The sequence below is a fragment of the Triplophysa dalaica genome, chromosome 22 (assembly GCF_015846415.1).
Source record: "Triplophysa dalaica isolate WHDGS20190420 chromosome 22, ASM1584641v1, whole genome shotgun sequence".
Taxonomy (NCBI): Eukaryota; Metazoa; Chordata; class Actinopteri; order Cypriniformes; family Nemacheilidae; genus Triplophysa; species Triplophysa dalaica.
Window position 1 is genome coordinate 16,997,182 of NC_079563.1, and position 14,770 is coordinate 17,011,951.

General features: G+C 40.1%; 2 protein-coding genes across 3 annotated transcripts in view; both read left to right on the forward strand.

Annotated features, from left to right (window-relative positions):
* Positions 1-322: 322 nt before the first annotated feature.
* Positions 323-11,172, forward strand: LOC130411458 (M-phase phosphoprotein 9). Its single transcript, XM_056736076.1, has 25 exons — positions 323-430; positions 1,222-1,493; positions 1,571-1,718; positions 2,731-2,820; positions 2,937-3,382; positions 3,867-4,014; positions 4,206-4,278; positions 4,347-4,432; positions 4,558-4,677; positions 4,757-5,133; positions 6,018-6,167; positions 6,695-6,782; positions 6,908-7,123; positions 7,218-7,265; positions 7,357-7,421; positions 7,785-7,886; positions 8,011-8,127; positions 8,210-8,237; positions 8,270-8,363; positions 8,444-8,599; positions 8,685-8,805; positions 8,876-8,961; positions 9,083-9,294; positions 10,175-10,243; positions 10,335-11,172. Exons 2-25 carry the CDS (start codon positions 1,258-1,260, stop codon positions 10,434-10,436), a joined length of 3,378 nt encoding a protein of 1,125 aa, XP_056592054.1. The 5' UTR covers positions 323-430; positions 1,222-1,257; the 3' UTR covers positions 10,437-11,172.
* A 3,042-nt stretch (positions 11,173-14,214) lies between these two features.
* The window catches only part of LOC130411537 (membrane-associated phosphatidylinositol transfer protein 2), a 43,178-nt gene continuing 42,622 nt past the window's right edge, over positions 14,215-14,770 (forward strand). For both annotated transcript variants that reach the window (XM_056736226.1, XM_056736228.1), the window contains exon 1: positions 14,215-14,724. The gene's annotated coding sequence lies outside the window, so the exon portion shown is untranslated. The remainder of the gene's footprint in view (positions 14,725-14,770) is intronic.

Sequence of the window (14,770 nt, forward strand, 5' to 3'; positions counted from 1 at the left end):
TGCTTCTTTCTCGGAAGCTTTATAATGATTTAGTATGATTTGAAACACAAGTATATGGTGCTTACACTAAAAGAGCGCCGTTCCATTAATTATTTCCGGGTTAAATTGGGAATTAAACGCAAATCAGCCAACCGTTGCGATGTTCCTCAAACGACAGCCAATCAGAACTACTGTTGTGTTCTTGAAATGCGCAGAATCGTATCAGTTAAGCCAATCGCAGAGCGCGCAGTTAAATCGAATCCTTGTTCTGACCAATCAGGTCAAGTTATACGAAGCCTTTCAGCCAATGCCGACTCGCGGCGCAGTGTGTCGTCGTTGGGTGGTTGAAACGTTAGAAGGATGAGCGAGACACAGTGACAGATGAGAGAAAGAGAGAGAGCGCGCGAGACATGAGGAAAAAGGGAGAAGAAGTGACGATGCAAAGTAACAAGTAAGTGACGCGATAATTTTAACTTATGATGGCCGCGCGAGCGCCCGGGACTTTGAATGGACCGTGTTTGCTGCAGAGGTGATGCGCGAGCTTTCGGTGTGCTCGCGCGCGCTATGGCGCTTCCTGTTCGCTCGCGTGTGTTTTAATGGCAGGTTCATACATCGTATTATCAATCTCGTTTAACACAACCATAGCTGTGCACTAAGTGTGTATTACGTCATTTATCTGTATGTCGTTCTGTATTGTGTACGTTGTGCTAAATTCAATGTCAGACTCTTTAAACTGCACTGCTGCTAACATAAGATCTTTAACGTCACTTCATATCAAATGAATGAATGCTGACGTAATGATTGTTGGTAAAACTTAATGTCAGGGTGTTAATCTATATTCAAGCTCATAGGAATGAATGACATTCGAACACACAATAAAAAATACACACATTTAAGACGCATACAATGCTCTACAACACAATTATCTGTATCAGGTTTATAGGAATAGATGTTTATTCAATATTTAATCCTCTTACTAGTCATATTTAAGACCTTGAAGTTTATATCCACATTCATGAATATTTCTATCCATATGTTTATTTTCATTCATGTTCACAGCTCTTATGTGTGTCAAATTAGATTTATTTTATATAAAGGTTAAAATAGACTTGCTCAGATTTTCAGTCTGGACTTGTTGCCGAAAATATAACAACAGAAGCTGTAAACGATAATACAATAACAGACACCTATAATGCAAAAAAACCACAAAACCAAATGTGATTTCTGTGTGTTGTTCCCCAGCGCTCACACACGGTCACTGTACGCGGCTGTTTAAGCATGTCCACAGATGACAGCATCTCTGAGGACGTGTCCAGTTCTGTGGCCCTGAGCCACGATCACATCAGTGCCGATGGAGGGAAGGAGAGCGAGGTGTCCATCGTCTCCTCTGAGGACACTGTGTCTGGACTCCCCGAAGAGGAGCGGTGCGCCTCCCACCCCGTCCAGACCCTGGAGAGCTTCCTACAGGTGACAGAAGGGGCTACACCAGCATGCAACATTTCGAACAAAATAAGGTCTGTAACTGTTGTGTAGTGTTTATGGTTTTTCCGCTGGGGAGTTTGACTTCGCATGACTCTTTCACGTGCTTCAGGAATCTATGTCTTCGTACCGAGGAGGAGTTCGGCTCAGGGAAAACTTTGCCTTTCATCAACCCCAGCTCTATAGAGACCCTGAGAGCCCTGGTGCAAGAGATCCAGAGCAGTGGAGAGACAGACCCTGAGATCTGGAAGGACTGTGAGGTACACAGATGCTGTTCTTCTATTACAGCTGTCATGGCCCAGGTTTTTTTGGGGTCGTCATCTGGGGTCTCCCGTAGGAGTCTAGCAGCCACACAGATGTTCGGAGCTTTGGAGAACAAACCACAACACAGCTGATCCCCTACAATCCATCAACTTTAGAAAAGATTCATCATGCAGTTGCTTAAAAATGCAGTATGATGATATTGCCTACGTTGCAGAGTTTTTTTGTTTGTTTTAAAGCAGGCAAAAAAACTAGTATATGCTCTTGAGCAAAAGGACATTTTGACAAAAAAGATAGGAATTAATTAGCACTCCAACATGTATGGTGTCCATTCCAGTGATATTTAGTTTACCCAACTCTTCTTAAAGGGATAGTTCACTCAATTTATTACGAATTACTGAGCATCAAGTTGTTCCAAACATAAATAAATGTCTTTGTTCTGTTGAACACAAAGAAAGATATTTGGAAGAATGTCAGAAACTGAAATTTAAATGCCATTAAAATGGTTGTCAAAGGTGCCCCAGAAATCTGAGTTGCTAACGGTCTTCCAAACATCTTTATTGTTCAACCGAACTAAGACCGAACAAATACAGGTTTGGAAAACCTCAATTCATGACAGAATTTTAATTTTGGGACAAACTATCCCTTTAAATACATGTAAAACAGCAGGATTGTGTTGTTTAAAACTTAATATTAATTTATTTTCTTTGCAAGTTCTGAAAACATCACATCTTATTTTAACCAGTATGTCAGTATGTTTTCATTTTCTTCAAATCAATGCAAAAAAAATTGGGAATTCTAAAACTAGAAATAGTTGATTACATTTTTTTTTGGAGGGATCTGTTTTTTTCAGAGCTGTATGTCTAAGAAATGTTCACAATCAAATTATTCAAAGGCCGTGATGTATACCGAAGTAGACTCTTCTACTAAACTGTCAAACAGACCACTGACTCTAATAACAAACGGAGATGGTCTTGACATTTGGTTTGTTTTGTTTCTTCATTTAAACAGGGCCGGTGGCTGCATCTCTTTCAGTTGGTGGAAAAGCAATATCAAGGACAGATTCTTGCTCAACAGGAACAGTACCAGTGCCAAATACAGGTGTGTTATTATTGTGTTTGTGCTTTCACACTCTATTGTATATCAGTATATAATTCTGCATCCAATCGAAAGATCGAAACATTAATAATATCAGTTCCACGTGTTTTGTTGTCCAGCTCATACAGGATGAAATTAAGGCACTAGTGCAGTTACAGAACCGGCAAATCAGCTCACAGATGCGCTCGCCGGACCTGCAATCTGGAAAACACCCCAAGCTTCCAGAACACCCGGCGAATGAAAGCTCTTTCCCACCCTCGACCCCGGCACAGCAGCTCACCGGCCACCCTCATGAGAACTCTGAGGAGGGGATGGTCACCGTGCTGAGCAGCGGATACGGGACTTTATCCAACTGGGAATACGGATTGTACCCGGGCCGGGCAGGTTCAGCAGACGGGAGGGATGACGTGCTGTGGTCTCCAAATAGATTTACACAGTCTCCTATACCTGACACAAGCCCGCTGAGCCCAAACCCGCTGATCAGAACCATCACAGACAATGACAAGCTCCAGACGACCGCAGCTAGTGCGTCTAATACAATGAATGATAGACAGACAGTAAAAAGGTAATTTTAACATTTAGTCGTTGAACATAAAAGCTCCAGTGTTTAAAATTTAGCGGCGTCTAGAGGTGAGATTGCGAATTGCAACAAACGTCTCACTCCAGCACTCCCTTTCGAAGCACTACCGTGGCTGACACAGAACGAAGATGTTGTCATGTTTTATCACTTCTTTGCCGAAGGAGATAACAAATTTACAAAATGCGCTCTGTAGAGCAGTTTGTTTATTTAGGAGATGTTATGGGACTCGCGATGTATGTAGATAGAAATAACTCCCTCCAACGTAATAACAACATACAGCTTTTAATGTAAGGTCTTTATACACCTATGACCACATAGTTATGTATATTTGATATGATTTCTGTCAATGGATCTTCCAAAAAATGACACACTGGACCTTTCAATTGATCACAAATCAACATGAATGGTAACAGATTGAATGCTTGTGCTTTTAGTTGATGATGGTTGCGACATTTCTGTCTTACTGTAGCCAACCCCTGACCTCGTGGGCCCAACGGCAGAAACATAAACAGAGAAAGAACATAAGGACACAGAGCAGGACGTCACATGCGGAGGAGAGAGACGGAAGCTCTCCGGGAGCCGGATCTACTAAAGAGAACGCTGATGCTTTACAAAATGTAAACACACTATTTTTTATGGATCTTAAATCAAATCGTATGAGTCACATGATACATGTTACCTCACATCAGATGGATTACTATACTATACAGTACTATTCAAAGAACAAGAAAATTATGAACTTTAAAGCTTGGTTGAAGTGTCATTTTTTACAGTGTGTTGGTATTCTCTGACCTCTGTGTTTTTCCAGCGTGGATGCAGTTCAGCCTCCTTGAATTCTTTGCATCTGAAGAGAAGTGACAGTTTGATGTCTGAAGCGTCAGGTAACATATTTCACTGTTTGTTGTGAGGTTGTTTTTAGAGAAGGGATTTTCTAACAGTCATTTTGCAGGCCTCTCCTACTGGAAGCTGGATGGGAATGAGTTGTATCGCCCCCTGCCTGACAACTTTGAAAGTGATTCTTTTATTCTACATCAGGTACAAATGAGCTCTGCACAAGGGACCCTTAACAAATCTTTCTTAAAAAATGTGTCTGGTCTTGTTTTCAGAAACCTTCGGTAAAAGTAATTTTCCTCGCCTCTTTGTTTCTCTGTTGCACACAGACTCCAGATGACAGTCAACTCTCTGTATCTCTGCGTGAGATCTATCACAGCAAACACAGAGCAGATCCCAAAGGTCACGAGTGGGACTCCTTAATCAACTCCTCAAACGCCTCCCCTCAGGTCAGAGCCACTGAAAAGCAGAATGAATAAAGGAGTGAGGTGTCTGGAGTGTGTCCTCACCTGTGCATCTCTCCTCCAGGTGTTGACTCTGGACTCCACGGTGCACGTGAAACACTCAGATCGCACGTCAGGCTTCACGTCTCCATCTCACTTCAGCAGTCCGTCTGCACAGATCGCGGCCTGTCCTGGCCGCAGGGGAGCTCCTGTCAGTCCGGAGTCCGCAGCCCTGCGCAGCCACAGCGACACCGACTGCATCTCCAACGAAAGCAGCTTTTCCCCGCTGCTGCCGGCCGACCCCAGAGCCAATGAGGCTTACAGCGAGGATGAGGGCAGTCACACCGCCACAGTCACAGTACAGCACAGAGGACCGCCCGGTCAAGAGATGTGCAGACCTGGATCAACCGACAGGAGGCTGGAGAGAACCATCTCACTGGAAGATCCTGTGGTCCTCTCGCGGTAAACAATGAGCATTTTATTTCAATTAAGTTTATGCACCTTTCGCCATTTTACATTGTGAAGCAGACCATGAATATAACTATACGCAGGAGTGGCGAAACTGTTTGGCATGATATATACCTTATGAGAGCCACATATATGGAAAAAATATTATTAACAAGAACTTTTACACAAATGAAATGTTCGTTTTCGGGACAAAAATCATCCATAACATCATTGAGGCACTCTTTAATGCCCATTATTCCATGCCAGCTAATGTGACGCTCTGAATGATTGTTTAATTTCCGAAAGAGCTGAGTTTGCGTCTCTGACCGACGTTTCAACGTTTTTACCTTGTGCTTTCGAAGTTAACTGCCTTGGGAAATTCCCGTTCCTCTGTAGGATGGAGTGTTGTGAAATGGCGCTCAAGATTTGAAGCCGCTAGTAGCGCGTGATGTTTTATTACACAAATAATTATTTAAAAAATATTTTATTTGAAATTGAATTTGTATACATTTCTGTTAGTTTAGTTCAGTTTAAAATTATTTAAGAAACAAAAAATGCGATTAAGAAGCAACTTTTGTCAAAGAGCCGCATGTGGCTCACGAGCCGCGGGTTCACCACACCAACTAGAGTATTTATGATTGAAACGCAGGGAAATATTTATAATCATAAAAGCAGGAAAATGATATTATACATTGTATTATAGAATACTTGATGTAAATGCTCTAGAGTGTCACACACTGATATAACAGTTAATATCAAATCAAACCTAAAAATTCTTTGGGCTCATTGAACATTTAATTTCACAGTTTTAATATTTTCAAACCTGCAGATGACGCTGGTGAAATGCGTTTGATCTGTACTTTAATAACTGATACAACTTCTTGTTCTTCTTTTTGTAGGTTGAGACAAAACCTTCGAGAGAAACACTCTCGGCACATAGCCGATCTAAGAGCGTACTACGAGGCAGAGATAAGTGCCCTGAAAGAAAAACTGGACCTGGAGAATTTACCTCTGGACATGGAGAAAAGCAACCAGATGTTACATAATAGGTAAGCGATCGTGGTGCACTGATGAACCGCCACAAAAGACAGAACAGTGGATGTCAACGGCATCATTTTTGGAAAAAACACAACCACTGTGTGTCAGATCAGAGCACAGGAGTGCATAAAAGATTTGTAACGTATTCTTTATAAATGACAAAAAACAGACCGGATGCTTTTCTTTACATAATGAACTTAATGACAAACACCATTGAGAATACAAAAAATAAGGAAGACATTATATGATCGTATATGGGTTGTTTTTCTTTTTGGATTTTCAGATCATCACTTCTGACCAACTGATTAAATTGTTTTAATGTTTGCCCAATATACAGTGCATCTGTAATATCACTGCTCTTATTCCAGGCCTCATTCTCAAATCCGATATCTAATACCCAGATAATCTAATGTATTTGTATGTGTTAATAACAAGTGAGAACCAGTGCTGCTGTTTGACGTCTGCAGTATGAGACGATAAAGACTAAAGAGAGTCTACTGATCTCTTACTGATTGTGTCTTTCATCATGGTTTGTCAGATGTCAGCACCTGGAAAGAGCGCTAACAGAAGCAAGCACACGCATTCGAGAACTGGAGATCAAAAACCAGCTCCTGGAAAGACAGCTGGTATGTCTCACCATCAGGAAATATATGACAAAGTGATTTTGGAGAGAGGCGCTTGTGTGGACGTGGAAATTGCTTTTTAACCACAATAATAGAACGGTTTTGGATGATTTGTATTTGTATTGCAGGCGGAGTGGCCGGAGCGGTACGATGCTGCCGGTGCTGCGGTCCGGTCCCTGCAGCAGAGGTTAGAGGAAACCAAACACAGCAGCCGCGAGAAGGACGGCATAGTGACCAAACTGAAGAACCGCCTGCGACAGCTGGAAGACGCCGTCCAGAACGCCTGTAAAGAGGTGGATGAGACGGAGGCACGTCTAATGAAAGAACACAAGATGCTGGAGGATGTGAGCCGCCCATTACGTCATCTCAGAATCTGCTGTTACGCTCTTCTGTTAAACTGTTGGTGTGATGATGACGTGTGTGTTTCTGTTTGTTTAGCTACTACACGAGTACGACGCCTTGAGAAGAGATCACGAGGGAACAAAGGTGACATCATAACACAAATCTATGAATCTGTGCTTCTTTCCAAATACATGTAGAGGAACAGATGATGTCATTGTTTTTTTTTTTTTAACAGGACAAGTTGACTTCAACCGAAAACAAGCTGATTGATGCCAATGAACAAATATGTGACCTGAAAAGGTAAATAATATAAATATAGTTTCAAAAAATTATTGTTGTAATATTTATTTTAAAATGCCTTTATTATTTAGAGGTATTAAAGTCCCAGTGAAATAAAAAATGATTTTGGCATGAAATATTCTAAATAGTCAATGTGTACAAAATTATGTAACATCAAATAAGATTTTATATCAAAAGTAATCTAAATGTAATCCAAAAGTAGTCAGATTATGTTATTGAATACAAATTGATTACAATTCATAAGTAATCTACCCAGCTCTGTCTATAGACACGCTAATATAAAGTGTTATCTGCCCCTAAAGGCTTATAATATGCTAATAGCTCTTGATGTTTAATCTTAATCATTTTTGTATTGTATTGTAGGACCATCTCTAAACTGGAATCTCAAGTGCGTCAGTTACAACACGAGACTCTGGTGAAAACCCGTCAGTCTCTCCACGGACACTCTCAGCCGTCCGGAGCAGGGTACCGAACATCTCCACACAAACACATGAATGAGAGAACATTCAACATTCTGACTGAGAAGCAACATATTGACACATATTGCTGTGATCTCTTCTAATCTAAAACACAGTCTTTGTGTTGTCAGATTGTTCCATCACCCCGATCTTCTGCTGTCTCCGAGCAGAAGACCTCGAGATGAATGTAGCGTGAGGAACGGTGCTGCTCAGACCTCTGGAACATCATTAGACCAAACAGCCAGAGGGTACAAGACGATAATAATCATCACACGATCTTTTCCTTTCAACATCATTTGTTGTATGTCTATCCTGTCCCTCTGTCTCCAGACGTCTGTCTCCTCCAGAGAGTGAGCAGGTTCATCCTGCGAGCAGAGGAAGAGAGACGCTCCTCTGACGCCCATGATGAAAGCTCTCATTCAGATGGAGGACACCAAAACAACGGAGGGTCGAGTTCTTTCCAAGACCAACTGCTCGTCTTCCAGTACGTCCAAGGACGTTTTTTTTATTGGACTGATCTGTTGTTGTGTGTAGTCATCCTTTCTTTTGTTTTGTTAGCTTCAGGGTCGGTTAGAAGGAGACCCACAGTGGCTTTCGTGGAAGCGGCACAGGACAGGACTGGAGGCATGCTGAGAGCTCAGAGGAGTTTATCTCCAGAGGGTCACAGGTCTTCTTCACTGCCCCCCAGAGCACAGAGAGGTGTTCCTCTCTCTACACCCAGTGAGTGACCCCTGACTGACCCCGGCTCCTTACACCTTTCAGTGTTGGAAGTCAAACTTGATTTGATTTTGTTCTTTTATGTTAGCAAAGAGAGACACGTTACTCACGCCTCTGTCAGACAAATCCAGTCCTAAACGCTCCCCGAAAGAGAACTTCTCCACCGTGTTGGGTCACCCTCTTCCTTCCCAAGAGCATCTGCAGAGCAGGTAATGTTTCTGTGTGTCGACATCATGTTCTCGGTAATCTTTCAGATATTTACCGCCTTGTTTTTTAAAGTTTTGATTTAGTTTCTGATCTAAACGGCATCGGTTCGTCTCAACCGTCTTATCCGAGCCCAAGGAAGAGGTTACTGTTTACAGAAGGTATCGTCGCTTTTTTCATTCGAATAATCTTTTCTCTTTAACCTCAAACTTTGTTTTACGTCCTCGTAAGCGTTGGTATTTCCGGCAGGAAGTGTGAGTCTAGTGTGAATTTCCTCCACAGTGAAGCCTCGGTCGAGTGTTTGCTCATCTGAGCCTGCGGAGAGCAGCGAGTCTGATGATCGGACACACAGACACAGCTGGCAGGAACAGGAAGCTGGAGCCACTTCACTGCGGACACAAGGCGACGACCCGCTCCTCTCCTGTCAGCCTCGCATTCGGTCATTGGCTGACGCAGAACGTCTATTTGATGAGCTCACACAGGAAAAGCAGCAGGTGATTGTGGGATATATCCTGTTGTTATACAAAGATCTGTCTTTTTATGATACATGTTGCACATTATTGCCCTTTTTTTGGTGTATCGATCCAATACACTGTAATGGGTTCATAATACGACCGTTTCACAAATCGTATCTCAGTTGCATGATATTTTTGGTTCTATCATGTAACTTGTTGCATAATTTAATAAACAATTGTATAGATCTTTCACCAGGAAATACAACAGAATTTTAACATCAATTTAAAATTAAGTAAGGATTTAAGAAAGCTTCGTTAAAACATGATTATTGATGACACAGGACATGTGTTAGCAACTCAACCAACACAATGATTTTTATATCACAATATATTTGTTTTGTACCGTGATGTATTGTCACGATATATTGTTAAACCTGCAAACATTTCAACACAATAAAGCACTTATGAAGATTGCTTCTTTTAATTTAATAGCATATAAAAGAATGTGCATAAAAGGTTGAATAGATATTCTTCACCTGTCGTACGATAAAAACGTAGAAAGCAAGAGATCCACCATAAAAAAATATGTTTAATCTCTATTAACTATCTGAAGCACAGAAATATATATAATATTTTGTTTATTTCTTCATCATTATCATATATGTGCTTTATTAATACTGGTTTGTCAAAGGTTGCCGGTCGCGTGACTCGCTCACCGGCTGCGAGTGTGGAATCAATGCTGTGACCTCTGCACAGCACGCTATTTTAAGAACAGGCTTCCCTTTTCCTATTCATGCTGAGAAGTGATCATTCAGAAGCGTGTTTTTTAAGCTCAACTGTTTCCATCAGCAGTGCCTTCAGTCGTTTCACTGAGCGCTGTGACGTTCTCCTGCATTATTTATTCATTTATTTCTCTCAGATTGAATCGGCCCTAAGCAGGATTCCAGGGAGTGGGGCTCGAGTCACGTTGCAGAGCCGGTTGGATGAGGTGAGAACACAATCCCATTCCTTCTTAAATATATATAACACCAATAGTTTCTGTACATCAGGCTGATATTCGTTCTTCTTTTTTTGTCCAGGTGTCATTGGAGAATCGCCTGGAGAAAGTGAACCGCGACCTCGGGTTCATTCGCATGACATTGAAACGATTTAACATCCTGAGGTCATCTGTCAAAATCTAGCTCAAAGCCACCGTGAACCGTCATGATATGTGACGGTGGATTACGACATCCCGGACCGTATGAATTAATATTACGATTATTAAAGAAGACTCCGATGTACATGTTCAGTAAATATTTCTACTTTTGCTACCGTAGGATCTATTTTATGTTTTATTACACGATGAACGTACTATAAAGTATATTTTAATATCCAGATTTGTAAAAACCTTTACTTTTTTAATGTGTCAGTAATATGGAAGTTGTCTGCTTGAATGGTGTATATATTTTTATTTTCCATTCGCAGTCTGTTTTATTCATGTTGCATAAATACGTTCCACACTCATACATTCTTGATTCTAAAGATTTTACAGTGTGCTTTTGTAACAGGTTTTCTTCTTTTGCCTTCACTGTGTGTGTCCTATGAACATTATAATGCCTGTGCCATACTCCAGCAGAGAATGATCATGTCTGTATACAATGACAAAATGGCCTTGTTAAAATCATCTTCTGCACAGAAAAGAAACTCAAACCAGCACTGTTTTTTACAAACGTTTTCATAGGAAGGCCTCAGACATGTTGAAACGCAACAAACACAGGATGTGCTGCTAAATTTGATGCATGAAATCTAAAATTGCTCTTCTCTGCTTTTTCATTTTAAGCTGTTGGCAGTTCTTGTTTCTGTGTAGCTCATGGAAGTGATTTACTGTTACACTCAAATGTTTCACAATTAAAACCGCATAATGAATTGTGTCCTTGACATTTTAACAGGTTTATTTTATGAAGTCAGGTTTAGAACAGACTCCTGCGTGTGTCCTCTTTAATATTTGAGGATGCATTGAGCAGTGAAGTAGAAGTGTTTAAATGACCTCAAAGTCATCTGGGTGCATGTAAACAAAGAAACTCATGTTGTGAACATGACAGATAAATACATTTACAACGTGATTAGCTTTTAATCAATAGCAAGATTTTTTAAACAAGAAAAGAAAATTCTGCTACTCCCATTTTTAACCCATGCATTGTTATTTTCACAACATACAAACAAAATAAATGTTTCTTCATCATTAGCAGCGTTTTTCCCATTGACAAATGTTGCTCCGCACAAAAGCTACACAACACTTAAAATAAAGCACAGAAAATTGTGTGGACTGTATTATTTGAAATGGCTGTGACTGTAACTGTGACGTAATTGTTTGGATGTGTTGTCAGCTGTGTGAATACTCATTCAAAATTTTAATTTAAAGGTAAACTATGTCCCCAAAGCTAGACTTTGAGCATCTTAAACTGCATTGAATACTTGCTTTGGCTTGCCAGCTGTAGTCACCATGCACTTTATGGAAGAAAAAAAACAGGTTTGGGACATTTTTTAATTGCATAAAAATGACATCATTTTAATCTTCATATGAATATTCTAATATTTGTTGACAATAAGATCATTAGGACTGAAGATATTTTGAAGTGCATTCACTTTCATAACAAGAAAAGCAACTTTGGAGCTAATTATTTTTTTCCACTGTAAAATTCATGTATTTCATATTAACATAAGGACATCGAATCTTCCTGTGTGTTTTTAAGGCGTTTATTGTGCTTTTTAGAGGTGGACCACCTTCGGTCATCACCACATGTACTGCATGTCAAACGGCAGAGCTCGTATTGAAGCGCACATGGTGACACCAGCAGGTGGCGCTAATGCAATGGAAAATCCAGCACCAGAGGAAGGAGAGATGCACCTTTACCATCCAATAATATTACAGCAGAAATGATGCGTCTCGCGCTTGCGGTAAAGATAGACGAGAGGAAAGCTAGGTCAAGGTTTTGCGAAATAGCATATTAAGATACGACTCGACTCCTATGTAACCACCATCCAAAACATATTTAGTCTTTATTGCATATCTGAAGCACAGAAATATGAGAATATTTTAAATGTAAAATGTGTTATTTCTTCATCATTATCATATATGTGCTTTATTAATACTGGTTTGTCAAATGTTGCCGTGCACGTGACTCGCTCACCGAGTGTGGAATCAATGCTGTGACCTCATCACGGCACGTTACGTAACCGCTGCGTGTAATCATCGATATTTTAAGAACAGGCTTCCCTTTTCCTATTCATGCTGAGAAGTGATCATTCAGAAGCGTGTTTTTTAAGCTCAACTGTTTCCATCAGCAGTGCCTTCAGTCGTTTCACTGAGCGCTGTGACGTTCTCCTGCATTATTTATTCATTTATTTATCTCAGATTGAATCGGCCCTAAGCAGAATTCCAGGGGGCGGGGCTCCAGTCACGTTGCAGAGCCGATGGTTGGATGACGGGAACACGCTCGCGTTCCTTTTTAAATATATATATATATATATATATATATATATATATATATATATATATATATATATATATATATAACACCAATAGTTTCTGTACATCAGGCTGATATTTGTACTTCGTTTTTGTCCAGGTGTCATGGAAGTTACTGTTACCAGTGTTGGGTGTAACGAGTAACTAAGTAATTAGTAACTGTAATTTAATTACTTTCCCCTTACAAAAGTAAAGTAAGGGATTACTTTTAGTTTTTCCATAATATAAATACAGCTATTTCTGATGCAATTGAACTAAATACTGTGTGTAATATATGTGTGTGTGATATTGGAATTGACATCAAAATTCAAAGTATAACTTTAAAATGCACGTATTAATGTAACTTACTCACATTTGTAAAACTTAAGTCAGTCAATAAGAGTACTTTATGTGGTTTTATATTATTGATTTGAATGAATTAAGAGTGGTTTCATGTCTATCCTTGAATCCTCAAATCACGGTCGATATAGAATATAAAAATAAGTAATTAAATACTATTTGGATCGAGATATTTGTACAGTAATCTAACCACCAGTGTTGGGTGTAACTAGTTACTAAGTAATTAGTTACTGTATTTTAATTACTTTTCCCTTGAAAAAGTAAAGTAAGGGATTACTCATATGTTTTCTGTAATTTAATTACAGTTAATTTTGATGTACTTAAACTAAATACTTTGAGAAAATATATGCCTGTACAATAGTGTAATTGACGTCAAAATTCAAAGTCTTACTTTAAAATCTGTGCTCACATTTGTAATACTTTGGTCAGTTAATAATATTATTTATTATTTATTAAATAAGCCGTTTCATGTCTATCCTTGAATCACTTAACTAATCAAGGTTGATGTAGGATATAGAAAGTAATTAGTAATGAGTAACTAAATACTTTTTGGACAGAGTAATTTGGACAGTAATCTAATTACACTATTGAATATGTAATGAGTAACTAGTAATTAATTACTTTTTCAGAGTAATTTACCCAACACTGCTAACCACACTATTGAATGTGTAACTAGTTGTAATTAATTACTTTTTTTGAGTAACTTACCCATCACTGACTCAAATGTTTTGCCATGAAAACTGCATAATGAACTGTGTGCTTGACATTCTAATGGGTTTATTTTATGAGGTCAGATTTAGATCATTCATTATTTGAGGATGCATTGAGCTGCGGTGAAGTAGTTAAAATGACCAAAAAGAAATCTGTGTGCATGACAGATTTATACATTTACAAGTTAATAGCAGTTAAGTGAAGTTAATTCTGCTGCAGCAATTTCATACCCATACATGGCTATTTCACAAAATAAATGTTTATTCATCATTAGTCGTATTTAAGCACTCGTGACACCAGCAGATAGCGCTAATGCAATGGAAAATCCGTCACTAGAGGAAGGGGAGAGGCAATTCAACCATCCAATAATATCAGAGCAGAAATGATGCTGCTCGCGTAAAGATAGACGAGAGGAAAGGACTCGTAGCTAGGTCAAGGTATTGCAAAAGAGCAGATGCTCTAAATAGACGCGCACAGAGCCCACGGGAGCGTGGATCCGCATACCTGTGCACTTTTTTCCGGCATGCTATCATGCTGTAAGCATCAACAATACCGGCAGGAGTGGAAAAAAGCTGCTGATAACACAGCGATACAGTGTGGATGACAGCCGAGCGGCGGTGCGGTTAGACCAGTTCTGTCACTTCCTCTTCGACGAGTGAGTGTTTTTGACTGTAAGCCTACGGAGGACTTCGAATGGAATGCGCGGTTCAAAGCGTCGGCCTGCCCTTTCCTGTCTTATTTAGTCGGCTAAACTGCTAGCCGACTGCTCGCACGCACAGTTCACAGCGGGTGGAAATAGCGTCGCACGGACCCGGAGCCACGTAGACGTCAGCCGGGATGCGCGTGAGCTAAAGCCGCCGAACGCCGATGGCCGCGCCGCTCTGACTCGAGCTGAATTTCCCGCGGCAACGGTAAGAACGTCAGTTCAAACATTTAAATGAGATCCGTTGTGCTTTT